The 27,836-nt window shown below is 42.5% G+C and overlaps 1 protein-coding gene across 3 annotated transcripts in view; it reads left to right on the forward strand.

Annotated features, from left to right (window-relative positions):
• The window catches only part of NSD2 (nuclear receptor binding SET domain protein 2), an 89,650-nt gene that overhangs the window by 52,447 nt on the left and 9,367 nt on the right, over positions 1 to 27,836 (forward strand). For 2 of the 3 annotated variants that reach the window (XR_012882391.1, XM_075857005.1), the window contains exons 4-19: positions 652 to 815; positions 903 to 1,349; positions 2,598 to 2,742; positions 5,781 to 5,858; positions 7,361 to 7,461; positions 10,666 to 10,741; positions 11,249 to 11,367; positions 11,891 to 11,986; positions 12,550 to 12,673; positions 13,302 to 13,502; positions 13,630 to 13,809; positions 24,342 to 24,498; positions 24,970 to 25,175; positions 25,947 to 26,050; positions 26,250 to 26,519; positions 26,624 to 26,740. Coding sequence is in view for 2 of the 3 variants with exons in the window: in XM_075857005.1 (XP_075713120.1) it covers positions 652 to 815; positions 903 to 1,349; positions 2,598 to 2,742; positions 5,781 to 5,858; positions 7,361 to 7,461; positions 10,666 to 10,741; positions 11,249 to 11,367; positions 11,891 to 11,986; positions 12,550 to 12,673; positions 13,302 to 13,502; positions 13,630 to 13,809; positions 24,342 to 24,498; positions 24,970 to 25,175; positions 25,947 to 26,050; positions 26,250 to 26,519; positions 26,624 to 26,740 (2,585 nt within the window). In the remaining variant the exon portion in view is untranslated. The remainder of the gene's footprint in view (positions 1 to 651; positions 816 to 902; positions 1,350 to 2,597; positions 2,743 to 5,780; positions 5,859 to 7,360; positions 7,462 to 10,665; positions 10,742 to 11,248; positions 11,368 to 11,890; positions 11,987 to 12,549; positions 12,674 to 13,301; positions 13,503 to 13,629; positions 13,810 to 24,341; positions 24,499 to 24,969; positions 25,176 to 25,946; positions 26,051 to 26,249; positions 26,520 to 26,623; positions 26,741 to 27,836) is intronic. The other variant, XM_075857014.1, reaches the window with a different exon arrangement.

The raw sequence follows: 27,836 nt of genomic DNA on the forward strand, positions 1-27,836 counted from the left end.
CAGTGGATCACATTGCAGCGATTGTAGTGCTGCCATAGGACCAAGTTGCTGAATCATCTAGACGTTTTCCGAATACATGAGCATTGGTATGGAATGCTACATATGCCATCTGGCCACAATAGAATGGAAGATATGGCTTACAGAGCAAAGCCACTACATTTCATCATCATAACATATGGCACACTATACCCTGCTCCTAGGTGGAAATTTTGGCCCAGTTCACACAGTTTTGGACGCGGAAACCGCATCGGAAAACACGCCAAGATAATTCCGAAAATGCCTCCCATTGATTTAAAAAAAAAAAAACACGGAAAAAAAACGCTCGTGGGAAAAAGAAGCGACATGCCCTATCTTTGGGCTTTTACGTCTCTGACCTCCCATTGACCTCAATGGGAGGCAGAGAAAGCGTATTTCGCTGCGTTTTTTGCCCATGGCGCTCAATGGGCGCGAGCGAAAAACGTGGCAAACGGCGTGCAGGCAGATCAACATCTACGCAGAATTTTCTGCCTGCAAAAAACTGTGTGTGAACATAGCCTAAGCGGCAGCCCTTTCTTCCAGAGCTGTGGTGAAGTTCTGAAAATACACATACAACATGTTTAGATGCAAGCAAATATTTGGCAATGGCAATTTTTAATACGTTTGTATTTTTAGGGCAAAAAAAGAGTATCCGCCAATACCATGTGCAGTTTTTTGGCAACGCCCCTGAAAGAGCTTGGATATTTGAGAAGAGTTTGGTGCCCTTCAAGGGAGAACACGAGTACGATCGTCTGTGCCAGGACAGCGCAAAACAAGCACCCAAAGCTGAAAAACTGAAGGTGCAGAACTGCAATGTCACTGAGAACATACATTTCCCATACAGAGAGATTCCTTCTTAATACTTTATCATTTTATTTTTTCTGCAGCTTTTAAAGCCAATAGCTGGTAAACTCAAAACCCAATGGGACATAGGTATGGAACAAGCTAAAGAAGCCGTATTGATGTCCAAAGAGGAGAGGAAGGATAAATTTACTTTCATATACATCAAAGACCGCCCCCATCTTAATCCTAAAGTAGCTGGGGAAGCCGGGATACCTGTGGAGTCATACAATGAAGATGAGGAGGATGAGCCACCCGAGAGCCCCAAGAAAGAAGATGAAGTGCCCAACAAGAGGAGGAGGGTGTCCAGGCAATCCTCCTCCAGCTGTCAAGACACTGATCCTGATTGGAAAACCACTACTGCGAGTTCAGAGTCTAATGGTGGCCTGACGTCTCCTGTCCAGAAAAGGAAATCCGGAGGGCATAATGCAAGAGGCAGAAAGGGAGATGCTGTAAAGCAGTTCCTAGTATTTTGCCAGAAGCACAAAGATGAGGTTTGTAATCCATGTTTGTTTACAGAACGGCTATTTTTTTTTCCTTTTTCTTTGCATATGGTCTTTCAGATGGGCACATTAACAACCAAATCAGCCCAGCATCCTAACACTATGGACGTGCCAGGATCTGTCATACTCTGATACTGACCTGGCATGGCTGAATATGGCAAAGAGTAAGTGATGGGATCCCATCACATTGTTAGTAAAGCTGAGGGACGCTCCAGTGTCTGTCAGTAACTCCTCACGCACATGTCAAAGCCCCACAGATCAAAACTTCTGTCACTATGAAATGTCCAAAGTTTTAGTTACTTTTAAAAAGGATCTTCTCTACTATATGTATGACTCTTAAAGCTGCAAAACGAAGGGGAATACAAGTGGGGGGGTGTGAGGGGGGGATATGTACTTGCCCAACATTTCACCATCCTCCATCTTTTTCTCGCTTGCACTTGAGAATTGAAGTGCTGGAGACCTGTGTACATCTCTATGCTGGAGATGGCTCCACATCATGATTTGGTGTTGTCACGCATTGTCTGGGTTCAGAGATGACTTCAGTGGGATTTGAGAGAATACCTAATAAAAAGTCACAATGTGATGTTCCTTTTTTTTTTAACCGGAGTTCCCTTTTTAATGTATTATTAAGAATTTGACATTTTAAGCAGTTTCCTAACATATTATGGGAATTTTGGAGGTACTCCTTTTTTTTTTTTTTTTTTTTTTTTTTTAAAGAAAAGGTTCACCTCCGCAACCTTTTTGTTTTGCTCTGTTCCAATGCATCTAAAATGCAAATTGCGTTCACTTTCCACAATATCTGAATTTAAAATATCCTATTGTTTTGTGTCTACTATTGGTATGTGTCTCCATATTAACAGACTACTCCGTTTGGTCTGATCCTGCAATCGCATTACCTTCCCTGCAGCATCAGACTGCATACAATTTATTTTTTTCCCCCCGTCTGTAACCATGGAAACATAGATCTGCAGAGGAGCTCTGTACACAAGATGGTAGGAGATGTTACATAAAGGCTGTTTGCAAAGTTGCTACAATTTTTCTTTTTAGATGGGACAAAAAATAATTAGGCCAGGATCACCGTTTTGATGCCGTTTTTGGCTCTTAGATTATTTTTGATCCCAAAGTAGTATCTCGAAGATGCACTTCTGCTTTTATCGTTGTCCTACAAGTAGCGTCTGTATAGGATATGGAAGCATTGCTGTGAATTTGAGAGATTTCTCTTTTTGTCTCCCTCTACAGGTAATAAGTGAACATCCTGACACTTCCAGTGAAGAGATTGAAGAGTTACTTGAGTCGCAATGGAACATGCTCAGCGATAAACAAAAAGCCCGATATAATACAAAGTTTGCCATAATCACCTCGCCCAAATCTGAAGAAGACTCTGGTAAACATGATACTGCACTGTACTCTAAGGCATTTAAATAGCTTCCATCATGCTTTTACATGGGAGCAAACATTTCTACTAATCCCTTTTACTAATATATATATATATATATATATATATATATATATATATATATATATATGTTATAGGCCATTGTTTTGTATGTTCCAGCTGATGTAGATGCAGTTACATATCCTCCTCTTTTATTGTTTTACATATAACACAGATGTAGAGAGTCTATTTTATAGCAATGAAAGAAGAAAAAGCCAGCCGGAAAAAAAAAAAAATCCTTGCTACCTGGTCTACGATTGACCAAGATGCTGTCCGCCGTATTGTAAGCTTTTCCCCGATAGCGATTAGTCCGACAGCATATGTAATACAAAACGTTGTCTCTAGTTAATTCCTTACCGTAATAATATTAAAAAAATGATTCCGTTTTTTTTTTTTTTAAAACGAATAAGTCTTGAATTGATGCAATAATAGTGTCCGTATAATCTGTCCACCCACTATTTGCAGCTATAAACCCTCCACCGTTATAACGCTTCTGTTTTGCTGCAATCGCTGTTTAGTTCGGTGCACACCGGCTCTTTAGGTAAAGGTTACGTGCAATGCCTTCTTGTAAACATTTATTAATGGAGGCTTTTCAGGTTTTATTAAAAATGGATGTTCGTCTGTAGATGAAAGTGAAAGAGGACCGGTCTACTCTCCTGACTTATTCGTTTTAGTAAATCTTTGCATTCACCATATAACATCTGTGAAGCATCTTTTCTTAGAACACTTTGCATTGTTCCATTCCTCTGTTAATCCCCTTGGAAATATATGAATAAATTGGCAACTGAGCACATTGGGCATTGTCCCTGTAAAGAGGCAAACAATATTTACAAGGGAATGTTAAAGAGGATCTGTTCCCTCTCCGACTATGTCCGTTTTAGTAAATGCTTGTATTCCCTAGAAAGTTCCAATTCTGGTACAACTTTTCTTAGAACTCCTCATTGTGCCGTTCCTCTGTTATTCTTCCTGGAAATGTATGAATAAATTGACAATTGGGTGTTACCACTGCCCTTGTTGAAGGGGCGTGTCCCTACAGTTGGAGTAAGTGAGCACTGATTGGACAGTGCAGTCAGTGTAGGGGACCCCCCCCCCCCCCAACAACCAATTGTCATTTTATTCATAAATGTGTTAGAGGAATAGCAGAGGAAATGTACAATACAGCATTCTAAGAAGAGATGCTCCAGAATTTTTATTTTATGGGGAATACAAGTATTTACTAAAACAGACATGTCAGGAGAGTTGAGAGGCTCTCATTAATGACCAGTTGCCAATTTATTAATACATTTCGAGGGGGAAGAACAGAGGAACAGCACAATACAGAGTTCTAACATCTAAAGCTCCAGAATAGTTTGTTTCACGGGCGATGCCTAAAAAGTTTTTACCAAAACAGACATCAAGAGAGTTGACAGGGGTTCTTTAAGATCGGAGGGGGTTGTGATCTTCCCTTATTGAAACTGGTCCAAGTAGTCTTCAAAGTAACTTGGAAGCTTACTTGGTCAAAGAAGTGCTGAAACCGTTCTGACACCAGCTTCAGTTAAAGGGGTTTTCCCATCAGGGACATTTATGACATATCCACAGGATATGCTGTAAATGGCGGGTATGTGAGGGTCCCAGAGGTGGGCCTTTATCTAGAACAGGGCCCCCGTAACCCTGTTCTACCACTCACTAACGCGTGTGATTCCCAACCATGAAGAAGAAAACAGCGTAGCTCGATGAGCTACGCTGTATCCAGAAGTCCCATAGAACTGAATGGCCGTTACGGAAACTGCGAAGCAGGCAAGCTATCCTGTTTTCCTCTTCATGGTCGGTCGGGAATTGTATGCGTCAGCCAGAGCACAGAGCGGTAGAATGGGGTTTAGGGGGCCCCGTTCTAAAGATAGATGCGGGTCCCACCTCTGGGACCTGCATATATCTGACATTTATGGCATATCCTGTGGATATGTCCTAAATGTCCCTGATCGTAAAAACCCCTTTAAGGTAAAGGGGACCCCAGCAATCTTAAAGGGTTTGACGTGTTTAGAAAACCCATTTCCAAATACCCTATTATGAGTTAACAGAGGGGAGCCCCACTGTTTAGGACCCTCCTCAAATCTCTGGATAACCCGCCACGTCCGTTCTCTACACAGACAGCCCATTGATTTAATTGAGAACTGTATAATACTTCATTTCTCCTGTGGTGGCGCTGTAACATTTGCTGTTCGATTCCCCCGCAAATTATATCTGATCGCTCGAGGTCTTGTAATCCACTTCTTATTCTAACAATTTTGGATCATCCCCTTTAATTTTCATCTAAAAGACACATTTACATTTCTAATAAAACGGTGTAAAACTACAATTAAATTATAAAATAGAGGCTGATAAATATTGGTGACAAAGTTTACATTTATGAATCTCAGATGCTCTTCTAATTGTAAATGCAGTAACGTTGGATAAATACTTCTAGGGGATCTTACTAGAGATGTGCGGCAGATCGATAGGATAGGCAATAAATGTCTGATTGTGGGGGTCTGATCCTGTCCCTTGTAGAGAGGAGACTCATAGGTTTCATTGTAAAGCGATCACCTATGCGTTGCCACTTCCTCACCTGGACCCCCTCCCAGTGGTCAGACCCCTCTCATTTATGACATATTCTATTGATTTGCTAATAAGAACCCCTTTGACTCTCCTTTGGGCAAAACTGTAATGCAATAGAGGACAAAGCAAGTCTGTCATCTGTGTTTATTGTTCTGGGCCTATAGACTTTAGACTGTAACATGAAGCCTATGAAGAAGCCCTATAAATATTACAATATGACATGCGACTAGCAGTATCACACGTCCGCTTCGCTGGTGTCAATGCGGGCCCTTTAGCCCAGCCGACCCTCCCGTGAACGTTATTATCCCGGCATTGGAGCCCTGATTTGTCTTGATCTCAGCAATTGTCATGGAATGTTTGGATACCGGTTAGATGGGGAAAAAAACAAACAAAAACCTTCTGTATCCTTCAAGGTACAACGCCGAAGACCGCGGGGGAAGTCAAGCGGAAAGTATTTCAAGAGCCACCGAAGAGGAGATCAAGATCAAGAAGTAATTGAAATTCATGTTATCCGCTCATTTCTGATAAATGCTCCAGAATTACGTCATGAAAACTTTCTAAGATAATTATGGATTTTTTTTTTTTTTTAAGATTCCAGTAAAAGGTGTAGTGATGGGATTTTGCTTTGATTTTTAACCCCTTTCCCCCCCCCCCCCAAACATATTTTAAATTTTTACCCTGGGGATAAAAAAAACAAAAGCCCACCAAAACTGCCGTTTGGTTTAGTTTGGTTAAACATGCATTTATATCAATATATCTCTCCTGCCAGATACAACTTCGACTCGGTCCCTTGTCTCCGGTCCAGCTAGATATTAAGCAGCGTCCTGTGCCAAGTAGCTTGTAATCTCCAAGGTGCAGGCGTGTGTGTTTCTTTAAGAGGACATAAACTCGTGCTCTTTACTGTCATACGGCTTCTTTATGAAGAGATCCGCCGCTTGTAAATATCTTTTTATTGTGGTTCCAATCCCCCCTTCCCCTACATTGTGCAGTCACACATTGTATCCACCCGTCCGTAACGGCACAGTGATCCTCCTAATACTTAATGGTAAACCTCTTCATCCTAATAAACGAGTCATTTCATCTGTTTTATACATGGAGTAACTATAGTGGTGTCGCAACTTGCTAGCTTTGTCCGAGATACAAAGTTCTTTCTCATTCTCCTTTTTTTTTGTGTGACCCGTAAAGCCCCGGGGGGGCACACACTTCTGGTGTATTATCGAAGTCGCATGTTACCGAATCATGCTAAACACAGTGATGATGGAAGGAAAACTGTCATTATTTATATGCTGTGCATCCTATGCTTTCAGTTTCTTAAAATGGGTGACATGAGCCAGCAATAAATAAAACAATTGACCTTTTACTTGGTGTTGGTTAAGTCCTGTCTTTGTGCACACTACACATACATACAAGTAGGAGTCACCACTAGGGGGCGGGTATTGAAAATCTCATAAAATAACCTATAAACATAGCGCTTCACGAATTCCAGGGAACACTACTTTTTTTTATTTTTTTTATTTTTTCTGCTCCGATAGATAACATAATATTAATATTCCATTAATGTGTGATCCAGAGAGGCCAGACTTTAGGGACCCCCTCACTAAAATAAAACCAACCCTTTCGTTTTAGTGATCAAAGAGCGGCGTGCCCATTCAGCTCCTGTCAGTGGGCCTCAAACATTAATAGGGGTCTTCAGGTTGGCTTATTATGGGCTTTGGGCTGCTCTGGTTAGAGCCATGTACGTCCAGAGGTAGCGAAGGATGAACTGTGCTGGTGGGCGGACCCCATTGGATCATACATTTATGGCATGTCTATATGCTATAAGTGAAAGTGGTGGGAAAAGCTCTTTGACTACAAGGTTGTAGACCAGACCGCTGGGACGGCTTTGCATTAGATCTGGTGTAGAAATGTGACCAAATGTTAAATAAGGGCTAGAGAGGTCAGCCTTTCTTATTCCTGGGTTTTTCATACACATTTCACAAACTCCCCCCTAAAGGCAGATTGCATGGAAATACACGAAACCACATAGAGGCGGACGGAAAGGCATCTGACGAGGAAGCAGCTCCTAGGAAGAGCCTCAGGACCCAAAATCAAAAGGTAACGTGTTTCCATGTGTCGTAGTCTTATACTAACAAAGTAGCGGAGGTCTAGATCTAACCCTTCAGTCGACTGTCCGATTCATCACCCGGTAATCTCTGCACTCATTAGGGTGAGTACAGTGGGGGGGGGGGGGGGGGGGCAATATAAAGCCTGCACATTGAGACTTGACAACTTTGTATAAATGAGTTTGTGTACATGAAGGTCGTGCAAAGTTTGGAACTAAACAGGAATTGTAAAGACTGAACGTCTATTTTGCACCTTAAAAGGAAACGTTCCACTTTCAAAAACCAATTCTACTTCTTATTGCTTCAATACAGTTAAAAGCAAAGCGTCTTCATTTAAAATCTCCTGCCAATTTGTTTATGCAGATGTTTGTTTCCATGGTAACAGACTACAAGTTGTGTAGTCTGATCCAGCAGTCACACTCGCTTCTGCCCCTATTTCTGACTAACATGCTTAGCAAGAAGTAGAGGCCAGATAAGAGTGTGACTTCAGGATCAGACTACACAGATTGTGTCGTATGTTACCATGGAAACATATAGATCTGCAAAGGAGCTGTATACACCCAAAAAAATTTGAATGAAAAATATTTACAAAGTTGCGGCTTTTTTTGTTCTAGATGTGTTGGAACAAAAAATAGCTACGAAGGTGGAACTTCCCTGTAAGAGACAGAATGGCTTGGCACACATGGGCGTTATGAGAAATAAAATGGCATTCTCTTACAATAGGATCCAAAACAGAAGAGCAATCTTTTGAAATTTGCTTAGTGAACACTGGGGGGGGGGGGGTATTTGGAGAAATTTGAAGTATTTGCCCGTAGGATCCAGTCTGATTTCAGCTCTCATTTTCCAAAGTGCCTTTGGTAAATGAGAGGTGGATTCTGATTGGTTGCATGGGCAGCTATTCCACTTTTCATTTGCACTGCATTTGATAAACCTGTCCTGATGAGACTCCGACACACATGCCGATAGAAGAGAACGCGCACGCATTATTGCTCACTATCTCTCAGGCTCCTGGCTTTGTATTTAACACCATAGTAAGTCATCATGCAATAGTGGGGAAACTCTCCTCCATTTACATCCAAAGCTGCTGTAATTGCTACTCTGAATCCCTTTATCTACACACTGCAGCGCATCATATGACCAAATATTGTAGCTTTGTCATCTAAGATCCCAGAATGCACTGCACTCGTAACCGGAAAGCAGAGGAATTCAGAAGCTTTGAATGTGAATAGAGCGCAAAACAAGACACCAACGTATTCCTGACCAGATTAACTCCCCTTTCCTTCAGTGACAAATTTCTGCTTTTGTGGCTAAATATCTGGACATCTGAGGAAAGTTTGGGGCTTCTTACTGGAGTTCTTGCTTTGGCTTGTCCTGTCCAACGTTGCAGGACAACGCAACCTGCTCCACCTGTCCACACACTGGAGCTGTAGATACATTGTAACGTTGCTGGTATATCTTGCGGGAGTCCTCTATATCGCCAGAATATGGTACAATCTAGCGGAAGGAGAACCTGTCACAGATTGTTGCATATTCATCAATAATGCTAAAGGGGTATTTCGTCTTTTGCAACTTAGTAGTAATAATAATAATTTTTTTTTATTTTATTTTTTTATTAATACTCCCCCAATGCGTCTAAAAAAAATAATAATAAAAATGGAGTAACTTTACAAATCATAATTGAAAAAAAAAAAAAAAATCCTACCAGCTCCTATACAGATATGTGGTAAGTAGTCTGATCTTGCGTCTTGCAGACATAGTCGCTAGGAAGGGAGCATCTCTGCAGGATCTGACTACACCGGGTTTGTTTGTGGGCTGTAACCATGGAGACATGGATCTGCTTTGGCGCTGCATGAAATCAATACTAGTCAGTCAACACTTTGCAAAACTGCTTCATGGTGGCAGAAGTATACATACCCTATAGACACCCTCATATTACATGGGCACCTGCATTGATGCTGGGCACGGTCTGTATTACCAGCGCTCCTCCTGCCTAGCTTCTTCTCCAGATAGTGGTGATTTCAGGGTGTGAGAAGGTTCTTATAGTAGACCTGCTCCATATCACAAAATTGCTGCATCCATGTTCTACAGTGGCGGAGAGATCCTGATTGGTCGGTCTCCCGGTAGGTCAGATGGCGTGACCAGATGAAACCCCGGATACACTGGAACTGCTGAGTGTGAAAGGGAAAGTGGAGCGGTTTTCCATTGCAACCAATTAGGTCACTAATTATATTTTCCGAGGTGCCTCTGAAAAAAACTGGATTCTGATTGGTTGCTATAGCACTTTTTTTTTTATGCACCTACATACACGTTTATTTTCTCATGCATTGGAGGTCACGAATACCATTCTGCAGCCGCTACAACTCATTTACTCCTATCCCTGTTCTACATTTGGAGGCTACAGAACAGACACTTGACCTTTCCTGCACTTCCATCCAGTGCCTATAATCTCCAGATGTGTGAGCAGTAAATACCAGTAAACCTCATATTGTATATAAAGAAGACTTCTTAAAGGGTTTGTCCATGATAAGAAAATAGGAACTCACTTTTATATGTTTTCCCTTCGAAAAAGCACCTCCCTTAGCCATTGGCTGTGTCTGGTATGGCAGCTTATCACTTCATTAGGACTCCGCTATAATAATAGACCGGTGTGGGCTGTATGTAGGCAGATCATCATCATTATTATTATTAAAAAAAAAAAATTAAAAGCAAAACGGACTGACTCCTGTTTCCTCCCAGACACCTGATTTCTAGTTCTGATCTGATTGTTTTGTCTGTACAGTCTGCTGCAGTCGTTCAGCGTCCTATCACTTCCTGTTTTCGAATAACATGCGTAGCTTTTAATTGAAGGGTGCTCTTCTGCAGGCTTTCCACTAGATGGCAGCCAAGGACAGGTATTCTATATAATTGACGAGTATATTCCCATATTACCCTCCTCCTCTTCTGCTAATTTACATAGAATACCGTCTGACACATATATAATAGTCTGACACATTGCGTACTCCTGTCATGCACATTTAGATTTTTATTTTAGGGTAAAACATTGAATGAAAGCTGGAACAGGCTTTCATTTTAAGATATTCGGGAACGGTCTGGTTCAGCAGTGTGAATGAATGCACAAGTGGCCTTTTTGGGTTTCTCTTTTCACCTTTGTTATTGACTTTTTTTGTTTTTTCTTTTTGTTTTCTCTCACCTGTAGCAAGTGGAAGCCAGTAATGAAAAGTCCTCCAAGCACTGTAGAGGCAGAGAATGTGCCCCTGTTAAGTCCCAGACAGGTAACACAAATCCTAGAATTATTTATGCAGAGTATATTGGCATATTCTATACGCCTTCCTTTTTTTCTTTTTCTACTTGTTTTGGTGAAGAAAAGTCTTTTTAAAAGAACGTTTTAAAGCAATGACCATTTACAACGTTACATAGTTAAAGGGAATGCCTCATCACAGACCACACTTTCAATATGAGATCACCACCTGTCTGCCTCCCGCCACCCCCGGATAACCGCTGATTTTGCCTGGTGAAGTTGCCATCGGCTGTTCTTTTCCCCTACAGTGGCTGTTACCGGGGACATGCAGTTTTTATATGCTGTAATTGTTAGTGACTGGGTAGTAGAGGAGGGTCCTGCGTGGTGGATCCTCTATATGCCTTTAAGAATATAGTTGTGTCTGATAATAAAGTAACTTTTCTAGCATTATGTGATCATATTCTGGGGATAGTTAGTGTCCTCAATGTTGCAATGCTTCTCCTCCGGAGGCCAGTAAGTTAAGACTTTGTTTTTACATCAGTGCACCATCTCTCCGACGCTTGTAAGCCACTGAAGAAGAGGAATCGCAATTCGGACTTGGCTTCGGTCACGGCGGCTGTGAGCAAGAGTTCATCTCCCGTGTCCATGATTGAGAATGAGGTACAAATCTTCATGTCGTATCTATAGATGTAGCTGCATTTTATGCAAACTGTATAGAATCCATTGTGTAGTGTGCCTTTTAGGTATATGCCAATATTGGGTCACGTACAATTATAGGATTACCATGATGTGACTTTTTTTTGGGGGGTAAGGAAGGGTCACGCCTGACCTTGTGACTGCCACAAAGCGTCCGACCGTCTGAAACGTTGATGGTGCAGGTAATCCCTCTGCATAAGGCTCTATTTACATCTGCGTCCTGGTTTCTGTTCACATTAACCAGGATGCAGTTTCGGATCCATCCTACAACGGATATCGTCCGACTGACCCCCATTGACTTCTAATGAGGTTTGTTGGGTCAAATCTGGCAATCTGCACTGGAGACGCGGATGTAGATGTGAACATCAGGGACATTGCAGAATTCGCACGACTGTATATGAAATAGAGGTGGGAGGGCACCAACCGTTCTATAGAACTTACAAAATTGATCTGATGTTTTATAAAGCGGAACCTGCTTCTATCATAGGTATGTGACCGAAGATCAGAGTCGCCTTCTGAAAGTGCCGATGAATCGTTGCTGTGCAAAAAGTCAGAAAAAGGAAAGAAGGAGCTTGTATGCCTGGTAACACATGATATATTTTACTGCCCCAACTAACCGCTTAATGTATGCTGTTAGGCGTCCCTGTTTCTTCTGGCCCTCGGTATCATTCATTGAATACAATGACACCTGTTAACGGCAGGGCTGTGGAGTCGGAATGTACCAACTCCAGCTTTAAAATACATTGATTTTATATATATATATTGTACTGTTCATTTATTAAATGCCTAGTGTGTTACGTATTTGCTCTGCCGGAATTAAGAAACGTTTTTTTTTTGTTCAGATATATTTTGTTCCAATAAATATATTTTATGTTGTATCCAAGTATCCTGATTATTTACATGATGGTGATAAAGTCTAATGTTGTTTTTACTATAGTACATTTTTGTTTTTACGAATTATTATACACGAGTCATTTAGGAAAGAGTCGGAGTCTCGGACAGTGGAAAGATGACGTCAGAAGTTTGGCTTACCGACTCCACAGCCCTGGTTAAAGGGGTATTCCAGCTTCAGCCAATCAAGATTATTTATTGTATAAAGAAAAGCTCTGCAATTTTAATATTCTTTTGTGTGTGTGTGTTTTATAGATTTGTGAAAAAGCCGGGGATCTCCTGTTATGTGAAGGTCTGTGCTGCTCCGCTTTCCACTTATCATGTCTTGGACTCTCAGAACGACCAAATGTCCCATTTCAGTGTGAAGAATGTACGTCAGGTAGATGGTCACCTACAGCAAACACGTACAACATGGAGATTATAATTAGAAGTTACCAGTAGTGATCGCTTCTGTGCCCGCACCATCCACCAATACGTAATAATAAGGCGGTTTGCGGGAGTGACCCACTCACCGCCATGTACGATTACATCATGGGGAGGGAAGGGGTTAATCGGAATCCTTTCCGCTTGCCAGTAGAGATTCTCATAATAACATTTAGATTAGAGAATTTCTGAAAACCTTAAAAAGTGTAACTAAAGCTTCAACAAACTTGTGACATGTCAGAAGTTTTGATTGGTGGGGGTCCGAGCGCTGAGCCGCTTCGTTTCTGATCAGCTTTTTTCGGAAAGCCGGTGTACGGGCCCGCATACTTTCTATTGAGTCTGTACGCTGCTGCATCGGCTTTCCCGAAAAAAGCCTGTCAGAAACCAAGCGGTTCAGTGCTAATCCGAGCGCTTCTGCCGCTTCGTTTAAGCGATTGGTGGGGTCTCAGAAGTCGGACCCCCGCCGATCAAAACTTCTGACTTGTCAGAAGTTTGTTGAATGTTTAGTTTATCCTTTCAATTTAAAGTAGCTCCAGCAGAATTCAGTCATAATCTGTTTGCATTTTTCTTTTATTCTCGTGCAGGCGTTCACTTATGTTTCGTGTGCAAGGAGAAGAATGCGGATGTTAAGCGCTGCATCGCGTCAAACTGTGGCAAATTTTACCATGAGTCCTGTCTACGGAAGTATCCTAATGCAATATTCGATGGCAAAGGATTCCGCTGCCCGCTCCATCGCTGTGCCAGCTGCCTTATTTCTAACCATTCAAATGCCAGAACAATCAAAGGTCAGCGATTACTCCTCTAGTCTATGCGCTCTTGTTATTTGCGTCCCTTTAAACGGACAGTCCTGTGCTCGTGTACAGACTCGTGTGGCTTTGTTTGAAAGTTAAGCTGTGCTTTTATATTTAATAGGAAGATTAACACGATGTGTCCGCTGCCCAGTTGCTTACCACGGTGGAGACTCTTGTATATCTGCGGGATGCACAGTGCTCACTCCTTCCAGCATCATCTGCTCTGCTCACTTTGTTGCCAAGAAGGGCAATAGCCACCATGCCCATGTCAACGTGTGCTGGTGTTTTGTTTGCTCTAAAGGTATGTTACAAATTTTCTTACATTTTTTGTTTTTTTCTTTTATAGGCTTTGTTCATTTTATGAAACTTTTCAGATTCAGGTCTTCAGACTGTGACTAAAATGGTCACGAATGCAACCAAATATCAGCAAATGGTGACATGAATTTAGGTTCACAACATCATTTGCGACAAGGAGTGACAGTAAGTGTCATGCATGGGGGTGAATTCCCTTTAGAAATTGACCTTTTCAGACTATTAGACACAATTTTTGTCTGAGCTCCAGGTCTCGCTCTTTTTCTGGCGGTGCAGTTGTGTGGGAGCCGCATGTGCTGTGTGTACAGGATCTCTGTTATCTGCTCACTGATCAGTCACACAAAAAAAAAGGAACGACAAATGCTACTAGAGTCGCACATCCAAAACAATTTAAGTTACTTTATTACAATATACATGAAAAAGTACAAACCAGCTCGGAAGTACTGAAAAGGGGGAAAAACATCTAAAAACAATTATTAAGTTTGTTTTTTGTTTTTTTCTTTTCCCCTTTTGAGTACTTCTGTACTTATTGTTTGTGCTTTTTCATGTATATTGTAATTTTGTCTTGGATGTGCAAATCTCTAGCAGCATTTGTCTTTTCTCTTCTTCTTTTTGTGTAATTGTTACACATTTGTTGAGTCAGCACTGCAAGCGCCTTTTTACATGTATTGTAAAGCCCACCCTGTTTCTTTGGTTACTCACATCTTAGGAACGGACTTCTATAAAGTGTGACTGTTCAGTGACCATTCTACACATCGCACAGTAAATCTGTGCAGTTTCTGCCATGTCCACCACACTTAAAGGGAATTTGTCACTAGAATTATAATTTTTTTTTTTTTTTAGTTAAACAGTAAGTATTTAAGTGATTAAACATTGTTTTAATTTTTGTAAGTCAGGAAATATTATAAATTAGATTCTAATTTATAAAATTTCCATGTGTTGGTCACTAGAGGGAGCAGTTCCCAAAATTGCAGCATTGCAATGTGGTAAAGCAACCTCATTGCTTTATGCTGCAAATTTGGTGTAGACACACACGCTCTAGTGTCCTCACACAATCCCCCCTCCCCTATCCTGGCTAGTGCCAGGAGAAGGAGGTGGTTGAATCTTCTAATCCTCCTAGACTGTGCTTTCGCTCAGAAAATGGCGGCACACAGTGTAGGAGGATTAGATACAGTGGTAATCAGACAGTATAACACGAATATACATACACAAACATAACTTACCTGCTCCTGTCGCCGCCGCTGCTGCCTCCTCGCGTCTTCGCTGCCTGGAACATATGTCCGGAAGCCGCGACCGGAAGTAGTCATCTTGCTGTCCGGCCGCGGCTTCCAGTCCACATGAAAATGGCGCCGGATTCCGCTCTGCCAAAGACCTTCCTTTTGGACTGTGTGGGAGCGGCGCATGCGCCGTTCCCACACAGCCGGCATACGCTATAGTGAATGGAACGGCTCCCGTTTGCATTCCCTATGGAGTTGTATGTGCCGTATTCCATCTCTGTATGTGTCGTTAATCGACACATACAGGGATGAAAAAAAAATGGCAGCCCCCATAGTGAAGTAAAAGTAAGAAAAAAGTAAAACACAAATAAATAAAATTTATTTTAATAACATACTAAAAGCAAATTGATATAAAAAAAATAAAAAAAAAAATTTTTTTCGACACCTTCCCTTTAAGCAAAAGCAGCCAAAGCCCTCTCCTCCTCCGGTGTGCTGACAGATAACCAAGCCATCCCCAGTATCTCTTTCCTCTGCACACATCTGGCTGTTAAGCTCAGGTGAGGGGGTTTACTGCAGGACTGTCCCTGATAATAAAAGGGCACTATAGCTGGCACTTGTGATGGGCCACTATAGCTGGCATTTGTGATGGGCCACTATAGCTGGCACTTGTGAAGGGCCACTATGGCTGGCAATATCATGGGGCACAATGGCGTGCAATGTGTAGCTGGTAATGTGATATTCTGGCTTATACATTACTGTGTCTGCACCATATCAACTGAACATTGGCAATAGGAAATGTACAGTAAGAATCTTGTGTTTTTATGCATCTAATTATTGGTCACACTAGGTATAAAAAAAAAAAAAAGTGTTGGCACCTCTCATGCAGCCAGCTCTGTGTTCACTGTCTTGCCCCAGGATTCCTCTGACGCGGTCAGTCAGGATGCGGTACCACCTGAATGGGCCAGGTCCCTATCCCAGACCATAGGAGACCTATCCAGACTCGCAGTCTACGGTTGCGTCCTTGGAGCATCTGCCACCCCAGCAATGTACTCCGGCTCGTCCCTACACAGAATCTCCTCCTGAAGGAGAATGCATTTTGCGTCAAGGTGCAGATCACATAAGCGGGTCAAAAGTTCTCCAGACAGATTTTGTTAATCCTCTGCTTCTACTGAGATATGCCCTGTTACCACAACTGCTGGGGAGACTCCCTCGTTCCAGGATCAGATTGCCTCCTCAGGTGAGGACTTGGATCCTTAGTCAGAGTGGGATACAAAACTGGTTGTGCCATACAGGATTTTATACGTGCTGTACGGGAACCATTTCATGTGAAGGATGATGACTTTTCTCCTGCTCAGGAGGAAGTATCCTTTCGCCACCATAGGCGTCCGCCTGTATTCTTCTCTAACCATGGGGATTATGAGGAGATCCTTTCTAAGTAATGGAAGTCCCCTGACCGGCACGTATCCACTTCCAATAGGACAGATCTGCTTTTCCACAGGATCTGTTACATAAGTGGTCTCCTCTTCAATGGACCCGCCTGTGTCACGCCTTTCCAGCAGAACACTCCCCTTGTCGGGTGCAGCATCCCTTCGCCACTCTATTTGGCGAAAATCATGGTTGACACTACTCCCAAAAAGGCTCTTGCTGGCCTTTCCTTTTCTGGAGGTAGATTGTTTGGGAAGCGTCTGGACGAAATTTCTTAAGCTACTGGAGGTAAGAGCTCCCTCCTACCTCCGATTCATTCCAGATGTCAGCAATCTTCAAAACGTTCCCATAGGTTTCAATCCTTTCTTGACTTCTCTCCTAGAACTTCTCTCCTAGTCCTCAGATTCCAGGAGACTATCATAGTTTCTCAATCTTTTTCAACTTGGGCCTCACAGTTGGTCATTGTCTCCTGAACCAAATACAATAACAAAATAAGCACAAAAGGAGTTACTTATGTTGCTAAACCAGAAATTGTCACAGCCAGAGAAAGACCTGTGTGTATATAATATCTCTTTTTTTGTCTAAACTGCGTCCCCAGCTGCGCCTCACTGAGAAGCACTGTTTTAAACCAAACCTCCCGGCAGGCTTGTCCCAGGGCCCCTAATCCTGCTTTTACCGAATCCATTTTCGCCTGAAGTATCCCCCCCCCCCCCACTCTCTTCACATAGGCAGACAGCTTCTCCCTTTTCAGGAGATATGGATTGCACACGTAGATGACACCTGGTTTCGAGAGGTGGTTTTAAGATACTAGGTCGAATTGTTGTCCCTTCCGCAAGGTAGTTTATTTCTGTCGACGACGACTCAGTTCTCTTCTCGTGCGTCTGCCTTTTTTCCAAGCAATTCCCTCTTTCCTCCATCCGGGACTTGTCATTCCAGAGCCGGAACTTTCAGAGTCCTACACCAATCTCTTCATGGTCCCGAAATCCTGGATGTGAAAACTGAACAAGTTCTTGTCCTCCATTGACATACACGACATGTACCTCCTATTGCTGGTCACCCCCCCCCCCCTCCCCAGATATTGGCCCCTTTTCACATCCTGTCTGAACTACAAGATTCCAGGTAATGTAGTCCGTGGACGTCCAAGTCACTCCATGGTCAGGTTTAACCCCTTCCCGACATTTGACGTATCCATACGCCAAAGTCGGGTAGCGGAAGTATGGAACGGGCTCAGAGTGAACACGCTCCATACGATGCCGGTGTCGGCTGTATGTTACAGCCGACACTTCAGAGTAACTAGCGGGATCGCGCTCGAGCGCGATCCATCTAGTTTAACTCGTTAAAATCCGAAGTCAATAGCGACCACAGCATTTAAATCATTAGAAAGAGGGGGGTGACCGCTTCTAACAGATCAGCACGCCCCCCCCCCCCTGCAAAGTAATCGCGGTGTGGCGATGGTTGCTATGGCTGCCTGGGGGCCTAATGAAGGTCCCCAGGTCCGCCATCTTTGTGCTCCTATTAAGCCGTGCCTCCGGCCTGTCAGAATCACGATATACTGCAATACATTAGTATCTAACGATCGCTGGTTGAAGTCCCCTAGGGGGACTAATAAAAAAAGTTACAATTAGTAAAAAGTTGTTGTTGTTTTTTTATGTAAAAAAATAATTAAACGTTAAAAAAAAAAAAAAAACCTTTTCCCATTTCCCCCCTAGAACATAGTAAAATAAACATAATTGGTATCGCCGCGTCCGTAAAAGTCTGAACTATTACAATATATCATTATGTAACCCGCACGGTGAACGCCGTAAAAAAAATACATTGTAAACGCCAGAATCTCTATTTTTAGTCACCTCATCTCCCACAAAAAATTTAATAAAAAGTGATCAAAACGTCACATGAACACCAAAATGGTATTATTAAAAACTACAGCTTTTTCTGCAAAAAAATAAGCCCTCATACTACTTAATCGACGGAAAAATAATAAAGTTACTGCTCTCGGAATTTGGCGACACAAAATAAATTTTATTTTTTACACTTGGGTTTTTACGTGAAAAAGTAATAAAATATAGAAAAAACTATATATATTTGGTATCGCCGTAATCGTATTGACCCGCAGAATAAAGGTAACATGTTGTTTTAATTGCACAGTGAATTCCGTAAAAACGACGCGCAAAAAGCCATGGAGGAATCGCAGTTTTTTTTTTTTGTTTTTTTTTCATTTTCTACCCCACAAATATCTTATTTCCCGTTTCCTAGTACATTATATGGCAAAATAAATGGTGCCACGAAAAACTACAACTCGTCCCGCAAAAATCAAGCCTTCAAAGGACTAGATCGACAGAAAAATAAAAACGTTATGGCTTTTGGAAGGTGGGGAGGAAAAAAACGAAAATCTGAAAAAGGGCTGCGGCGGGAAGGGGTTAAAGTTTTTTAGCACTCTCCCCCCCACTTACTCTCCTGCTTCGGACTCTCAAATGAGTCAAGGTGGAGGTACTTCCGGCTGTTCACATCACATCCCCAGACTGGCCTTGCAGTCTCTGGTATTCTGATCTCGACAATCTTCTTGCGGACGTTCCACGGCCTCTTCCCCAGCGGCCCAATATCCATTCCCAATATCCACTCATCCCACTTTACCTCAACTGTGTTCAATGGCATGACTGTTCTAGCCAGAGTTCTAAGATTTCGGGGTCTCTAAATCAGGGTTGGGGAGCTTTTTTTCTGCCAAGGGCCATTTGGATATTTCTAACCTCATTCGCGGGCCATACAAAATGATCAACTTTAAAAATGACCCTGCTATATTTGGTCAAACATTTCATTAACTCGCCCCTAATGTGATGGCTGGAGCTGCTTCTCCTTGGTGAGGCGCGTGATGTTCGCCGGTATTGATGAAGATGTTGCTCCTGCGTCGGTCAGTCTGGAGCGCAGTCGACTCTTTGCAATGGTAAGTTTTGAAAAGAAATGGATATGTCTTAAATTTGCGATAGATGCAAGTCTCGCCTCTGGGACCCGCACCTATCTCTAGAACTGTGTATCACTGCCTTAATGAACAATTAAAATAGATTTTTATTATAGACATCAACACTAAAATTGGGCTAAAGAGACAAAAATGAACTAATAAAGGCGTAAGCAGGAACACCAGTAGGGAAACGCTGATGAGATATGCCGTACCGCATATAGCACAGCCTGCGTGTATATGATTTGTCCCTTTGTATTAACCTGGTGATCCCTAGTGTCATGCACGGGCCGGGTGAATGTGAATGGCACGCAACATGTGCTAACCGGCCTATCTGTGTATGCTTTACCACTTTAGAATCACTGTGACCCCTGATGACTGACGCACCCCACTAATTGACGGAGCAGAAACGCGTTGGGACGCAGACATAGGGACACAGACTCAGTGGCAGGGATCACCAGGTTAATAGGGACAAATCATATACACGCAGGCTGTGCTATATGCGGTACGGCATATCTCATCAGCGTTTCCCTACTGGTGTTCCTGCTTACGCCTTTATTAGTTCATTTTTGGCTCTTTAGCCCAATTTTAGTGTTGATGTCTATAATAAAAATCTATTTTAATCGTTCATTAACCCCTTAGTGACCAGCCCATTTTAGGCCTTAATGACCAAGCTATTTTATTCGTTTTTCTATAGTCGCATGCAAAGAGCTATAACGTTTTTATTTTTTCGTCTACATAGCTGTATGAGGACTTGTTTTTTGCGGGATTAGTTGTGCTTTTTAATAGCACCATTTTTGGGTACATATAATTTTTATATTAACTTTTATTAACCTTTTTGGGGGGGATTATAAAAAAAACCTGAAATTCCGCCATTGTTCTATGCGTTTTTAAATTGACGCCGTTCACTATGCGATGTAAATAACATGTTACCTTTATTCTATGGGTCGGTACGATTACGGCGATACCACATATGTAGAGGTTTTTTTATGTTTTACGACTTTTGCACAATAAAAACACTTTTGAACTAAAATTATTTGTTTTTGCATCGTCGCTTTCCAAGAGCCGTAATTTTTTTATTTTTCCATCAATGTAGTGATTTTTTGGGCTTGTTTTCTGCGGGACAAGACGTTGTTTTGATTGGTACTGTTTTGGGGTGCATGGGACTTATGATTCATTTTTATTATGACTTTTTTGGGGGGCAATGGAAAAAATTGCAATTTCGCCATGGTTTTTTGCGTTTCTTTTTTACGGTGTTCACTTTGCGGTTTAAATGACATATTAACTTTATTAATGGAGTCATTACGGTCGCGGCGATACCACATATGTGTACTTTTTTTTTTTTTTTTACACTTTTACTAAATAAAACCACTTTTTATGGAAAAAAATGGTTTTATTTATTTTTTTACTGTACTTTTTATTAATAATCTTTATTTCACTTTGATGACTGATTTTATTAGTCCCACTAGGGGACTTTACTGTGCGATGTTCCGATCGCTGCTATAATGCTCTGGTATACTTCGTATACAAGAGCATTATTGCCTGTCAGTGTAAATCTGACAGGCAATCTGTTAGGACGTGCCTCCGGCGCGTCCTAACAGGCATATGTCCAGGGCAGACCTGGGGGCTTTTATCAAGCCCCCGGCTGCCATGACACCCCATCGGTGACCCGCGATTGCATTCGCGGGCCGCCGATGGGTGACAGAGGGAGCGCACTCCCTCTGTAAACAAAGTTAAATGCCGCGGTCGCTATTGACGGCGGCATTTAACGGGTTAAACGGCCGCGATCGAAGTAAACTTCGATCGCGGGCGTTGGAGCAGGAGCTCAGCTGTCATCAGACAGCAGAGCCCCGGCTCCTGCCTGCACGGGAGACCCGTGCAGAACTTAGACTAGGCTGACGTGAAAAGGCGTCAGCCTAGCCTAAAGCCCATTAGTGAATCACGTAAAAAGGCGTATTAGTGGTCACTAAGGGGTTAAGGCAGTGATACATATTTACAATTTAAGTGAACGTACATGGAGTTCTATCGGCACAACGTGTTTTGTGCAGTGTTAATTCTTATCTCTAGAACGGGGCCCCCTAATCCCCGTTCTTCCTCTCTGTTCCTGCTGATTTCTGACCATGAAGAAGAAAACCGCGTAGCTCTCTGAACGCCACTGTTTCCGCAACTACCGTTCATTTCTATGGGACTTACGGCAAGCGTGTAGCTCAGCCATGCTACACGGTTTTCTTATTCATGGTCGGAAATCACAAACTTCAGCCACAACACAGAGAGGTAGAAAGGGGTTCATGGGCCCTGTTCTAGAGATAGATCTGGGACCAGCACCTATGTGACCTTTATGACGTATCCTGTGGATGGGAAAACCCCTTTAAGTCACCTGACCTCACTTCATGGGTTTAGGACAAGTCCTATGTCTACACTATCGATACATTTCTACAAGTAGTCCTCCTCTTAGATTCTAGATTTTTTCGACGTGAGGTCAGGTGACCGACTGGTCCACTCTCGGGCCGGCACGCGCCGACCTCACTCAGACCGCCGCCATACTTGGCCCTGTCCGCCGTCCTCCTGCACCTAAATGTGAGTGAGTAGGGTAAACGGAGCCAAGTAGCGAATGACGTGGCTGCAGCGCGGTCTGAGTAAGTAGGGCCAGACCAAATGATCTTGCGGGCCTAATACGGCCCGGGGGGTCGGACGTTCCCCCACCCCTACTCTAACCCGATTTTGCAGACTATTCTTAAAACTCCTAAACCCCAATCGACCAAAGTGTACCATGGCACATGGAAGCTGTGCGGGGAAAGCCGCTTACACCCACTTGGTTTTCCTGCTCTCACCCTCCGCCTACCCATTGCTACCTGGGATCTTAATTTGGTCCTGGATACCGTTCAGGTCTCTCCCATTACATTTTATTAACGTCTGTTCCAGGAAGGTTGCTTTTTTTGTGGCCATTACCTCCATCAGGAGAATCTCCGAGGTAGCTGCCTTCCTGTGCGTCTCCTTTTCTCATGTGCCGGTGCTACAGCCGGTTTCTTCTTTCCTCCTGAAGGTAGTCTCTGGCGGACACATTATTCAGGACATCGTCCTCCATTCCCTCTGTGCTGCTCTCTACCGTCCTTGGGAGCGTTCCCTGCATAGTCTGCTCGTGTGCATCCACCTTGCTGCAGCGGAGTTTTTCCGTCGGTCAGACTCTATTTGTAATTCCTGAGAATCCATTTAAGGGTCTACGGGCTTCAAAAGCTACCATTGCTTGTTGGATTCGGTCTGTGATCATGGAAACCTTCTGGTCCAAGATTTCTTTATTTTCTGGTGACTGCCCTTTCCGCGCAGGATGTCCGTGTATCCTGGGCGGTGCAGCATTCGGCGTCCGCCTCTCAGGTCTGCAAGGCTGCCACCTGGGCCTCGGTGCCTACTTAATACTATTGCTTCCTCTGATGTGAGCCTGGGCTGAAAGATACTCCAAGCTGTGGGTCGCATGGTGACAGGCCTTCATTTCTTCATTTTCCCTCCCTCTGCGACTGCTTAAGGATGTCCAATGGTGCGGTGTCCCCCCCCCCCCCCCCCCAATGATATTAACGAGAAAATGTTTTGTTTTTTTTGTACTCAGCGTAAAAACCTTTTCCCGTTTGATTCGTTGGGGGACATAGATCATGCCCTCTGTGTGGCTCCTCCTGGACCTGTGCTTTTATGGTTGGTTTGGATCAGTTCTCTTCCGGGATCAAGATCTGTTTGGTTTTTCTTCTCCTCCTCCTACTGGTTTTGCACAAACTGATTTGCCCGTGGGAGGTGTATAGCCTGCATTTTTTTTTTTTTAAATACCACTTTGTTACCATTCAAGTGGCAGGGCCATATACCCACGTTGCAGTGTCCTGCCCCCCCCCCCCCCCATGAATCCAATGGAATGGAAAAGGGATTTTACCGGGAGCAAACATTTTTAAATACAGGGTGGGCCATTTATATGGATACACCTAAATAAAATGGGAATGGTTGGTGATATTAACTTCCTGTTTGTGGCACATTAGTATATGGGAGGGGGGAAACTTTTCAAGCTGGGTGTTGACCATGGCGGCCATTTTGAAGTCGGCCATTTTGTATCCAACTTTAGTTTTTTCAATGGGAAGAGGGTCATGTGACACATCAAACTTATCGAGAATTTCACAAGAAAAACAATGGTGTGCTTGGTTTTAACGTTACTTTATTCTTTCATGAGTTATTTACAAGTTTCTGACCACTTATAAAATGTGTTCAAAGTGCTGCCCATTGTGTTGGATTGTCAATGCAACCCTCTTCTCCCACTCTTCACACACTGATAGCAACACCGCAGAAGAAATGCCTCCCGATCTGACCCCCTTAGACTTTTATCTTTGGGGTCATCTGAAGGCAATTGTCTATGCTGTGAAGATACGAGATGTGCAGCAACTGAAACTACGGATACTGGAAGCCTGTGCTAGCATTTCTTCTGCGGTGTTGCTATCAGTGTGTGAAGAGTGGGAGAAGAGGGTTGCATTAACAATCCAACACAATGGGCAGCACTTTGAACACATTTTATAAGTGGTCAGAAACTTGTAAATAACTCATGAAACAATAAAGTAACGTTAAAACCAAGCACACCATTGTTTTTCTTGTGAAATTCTCAATAAGTTTGATGTGTCACATGACCCTCTTCCCATTGAAAAAACTAAAGTTGGATACAAAATGGCTGACTTCAAAATGGCCGCCATGGTCAACACCCAGCTTGAAAAGTTTCCCCCCTCCCATATACTAATGTGCCACAAACAGGAAGTTAATATCACCAACCATTCCCATTTTATTTAGGTGTATAATCCATATAAATGGCCCACCCTGTAGTAGACCGTCTCCAAACACCTCTATAATGAATCTGCCCTTCACTTTTAATTTTCCTCTGTAATATGGATTTCTTTTTTTTGCTTTCAGGTGGAAGTCTGCTCTGCTGCGAGTCCTGCCCGGCTGCTTTTCATCCGGACTGCTTGAATATTGAAATGCCAGATGGCAGCTGGTTTTGCAACGACTGTAGATCCGGGAAGAAGCCACGATATCAGGATATTATTTGGGTGAAACTAGGCAACTACAGGTATGAATGTTTATCTTCTGTTATAGATACTCAAAGAAACCAACCTCTGTATTTCACGAATGCAAAAAGGCTGCGGAGCGCCAATCCCCAAACCTCATTTTCGGTTCTTGGAACGCTTATAAAATGTCGCTGCTTTTACAGGGCTGGAATTAAAGGAGTTGTAAACACGGATTATAAGGCTCTATTCACGCTCCTTCTGGTGCATTTATGACAAATGTATCCATAGAGCTTCACATGAAGGACGGCAAGAGTTTTGGGGGTTTTTTTTAGTGTCCGGCCGGTATACATCAGTAAACGTTTTTGTTTTTTTTACTTATCATAACATTCCTGCTGTTATTAGGAACTATTCTGATTTACAGGTATGTGTTCGGTAATTGCATTAGCTATTCTCTATTATTAGTGTCGATTTCCGTATGTTTCCTTGCTCAATAGAAGTTTCTATGAGTATTAATTCCTTTTTCTTTTTTGTAGATGGTGGCCGGCAGAAGTATGTCACCCAAAAAACATCCCTCCAAATATCCAAAAAATGAAGCATGAAATCGGAGAGTTCCCAGTATACTTCTTTGGCTCCAAAGACTATTTCTGGACGCACCATGCCCGGGTATTTCCGTATATGGAGGGGGATCGTGGCAGTAAACATCATGGTGTCAAAAGCATCAGCAAAGTCTATAAGAATGGTTCGTTTATAAAAATACAAAAAAGGGCACAAATCCTCTATTACTTTATCGGTTCATCATTAGTTCATGTTTCAGGAGCAGTTTCATCTCAATTAGATTTGACAAGATTCAGCACTCTGGATGGTTATAATAAGCCATATTATTAGTGGTGAAATCTTCAACTGATTTCTGTAGAAATAGCGTTTTTTTTGGCACTAAAAATATAAACTGCTTGCTGCCAATGAATGGAAACAATCTTGAGGCCAAAAATTTGTCACACAGGTGTACGGTCCTTTTTAGGCAATGTTCAGATGTGGCAGAACATTTTCAATGGGAGTCGAACGCCTCTTTTTCCCACTAGCTGATTTTTTATTTTTTTTTCAGCTAGCATGAAAAAGCGGCCTGCCCGATCTTCGGGCGGATGCCGACGGCAGAAATAATCCCACGACGGATTTTGCCGCGAAATCCACCGTGTGATCTGACCCTTAACATATGGGTTAGGCCTGATTCACACGAGAGTCCGTTAAAACAACAGCCGTCACACAGACCTATGTAATTCAATGGGGCTGTTGAAAAACAGAACATGTCCGATTTTGTTCCTTTTTCATGGACCCCTCCATAGACTCAAGTCTATGGGGATCTGTGAAAACTGAACCGGCACGGGTTCACCTCCCCACGCTCGTGTGAATCTAGCCTTATGCTGAAGGTTTTAAAAGTTTATAGTTGTTGACAAAATGTAACTTTTTAGGAATAAATGCTCAATAAATTTAACTTTTTCTTTTCCCTTTTAAGCTTTGCAAGAAGCAGAGGACCGGTTTAGTGAAATTCAGTCGCAACGAAGAGCAAAAGAAACTCAGGAAAATGAAAAAAAGCCACCTCCTTATAAGCACATAAAGGTATGTTGTACGAGATCATTTCTCATATCCGTCGCTCCATTACCAAGGATTATTCCTCTTGGGCCTCATTAAGACCGCCGTAAAGCGGCCACTAGGCCTGGGCCGACTGCGGGTCTAATGAGCTGAACTTATAGCATCTTATGCACCTGAATGATTCCCTGAATCCCGGTTTTGACTTTTGCTATTGTTTTTAATTTAGATAAACAAACCTTACGGGAGAGTTCAAGTTTACACTGCTGATATATATGAAATTCCGAAGTGCAATTGTAAGCCGACCAGTAACAAACCCTGTGGACTTGACTCTGAATGTCTGAATCGAATGCTAATGTATGAATGCCACCCACAAGTGTGCCCCGCTGGAGTGAGGTGTCAGAATCAAAGTTTTACCAAGCGTCTTTATCCAGAGACCAAGATCATTAAAACCGAGGGCAAAGGATGGGGTCTCATCGCTACGAGAGACATAAAAAAGGTAACCTGATATTACAACGACCAAAAGTCGTCCTGGAGCCCTAGCCGTCGTATCATAGGCATGGAATAAATCCTGTCCGATGATTTGATGTTTCTCATTTGCAGGGAGAGTTTGTGAATGAATATGTAGGAGAACTTATAGATGAAGAAGAATGCATGGCACGGATTCGCCACGCACAGGAGAACAATTTAATGCACTTTTACATGCTGACTATTGACAAGGTAACAGAACGTGAACGGCTCCGCTGCAAAATTGATGCGAACCTATCAAAATCTGTTTTCAAAATTGAACACTGCATAAAATATCAATTTATTTAGATAAAGTATTGGGGGAAGATGGCTTTATAACAATTCCAGTGAGATCAATGGAATCATAAATTGTATTGACAGTGCTCCCTCTAGAGGTGACTTCAGGTAGCCAAAATTTGTACATTTAAAGGCCATGTCCACCTTCAGTATGTTTATTGCTCCAATGCATCTAAAATAAAAAGAAACTATTTTGCATATAGTCTTGACTAGAAATCTACAGTTTTTTGTGCCTAAAGCTCCTATGCAGATAACCTGTGTCCATGGTAACAGACTACAAACAAACCCTGTGTATCCTCATTCGGCAGTCACACTCCCTTTTATCTGTACCATACATTTTGCTAACCTATTCAACATATAATGGCAAAAAGTAGAGGACGGATGGGAAGGAAGCCTGACCAGTAGGATCAGAAGACACCGGAATAGTTGGCAGTCTGTAACCATGGAGACACAGCTCTGTGGAGGAGCTGTATACACAAAATGGTAAGGAATTTGAGATGCATTTGGAGCAATAAAAAAAAAATTTTCAACAAAAAATATTGCAACGGTGGCCATGCCAATTTTACCCTAGAAACTCTTTAGGGAACACAGGATTTAAAGCCCCAGCCCCTTATACTTTACGTTGTGCATTTATTTGTATTAAATTTCGTATTCCCTTTTGGATGTATTCAAATTTCTGATGTTGGGTACAATTCAGACTCTTCACCCTCAGTCGCTCGGGTTTTTCAGTTACATTATATAAGAACTGTTTTAGGAGGGTCCTGAGCAGATCTGTGTGGCCTACAGTTACCAGTACAGCACTTATCCCAAACCTGTACACAATCCTGCTAGTAATTATCATGCAGATCATATTCCACAAATATTTTGGATTAACACTTTTGGGAATATTCCGTCCACATATTATTCATGCTTCAAGGAGACGTTTGTAAAAGAAACCACAAATTTCACCTCGCTCTTTATTACTCACTTTGCATGTCTTCCGGCAGCCTAATGAATATTTTCCACAAGCACA

This window comes from Rhinoderma darwinii, chromosome 1 (genome assembly GCF_050947455.1).
Source record: "Rhinoderma darwinii isolate aRhiDar2 chromosome 1, aRhiDar2.hap1, whole genome shotgun sequence".
Lineage (NCBI taxonomy): Eukaryota > Metazoa > Chordata > Amphibia > Anura > Rhinodermatidae > Rhinoderma > Rhinoderma darwinii.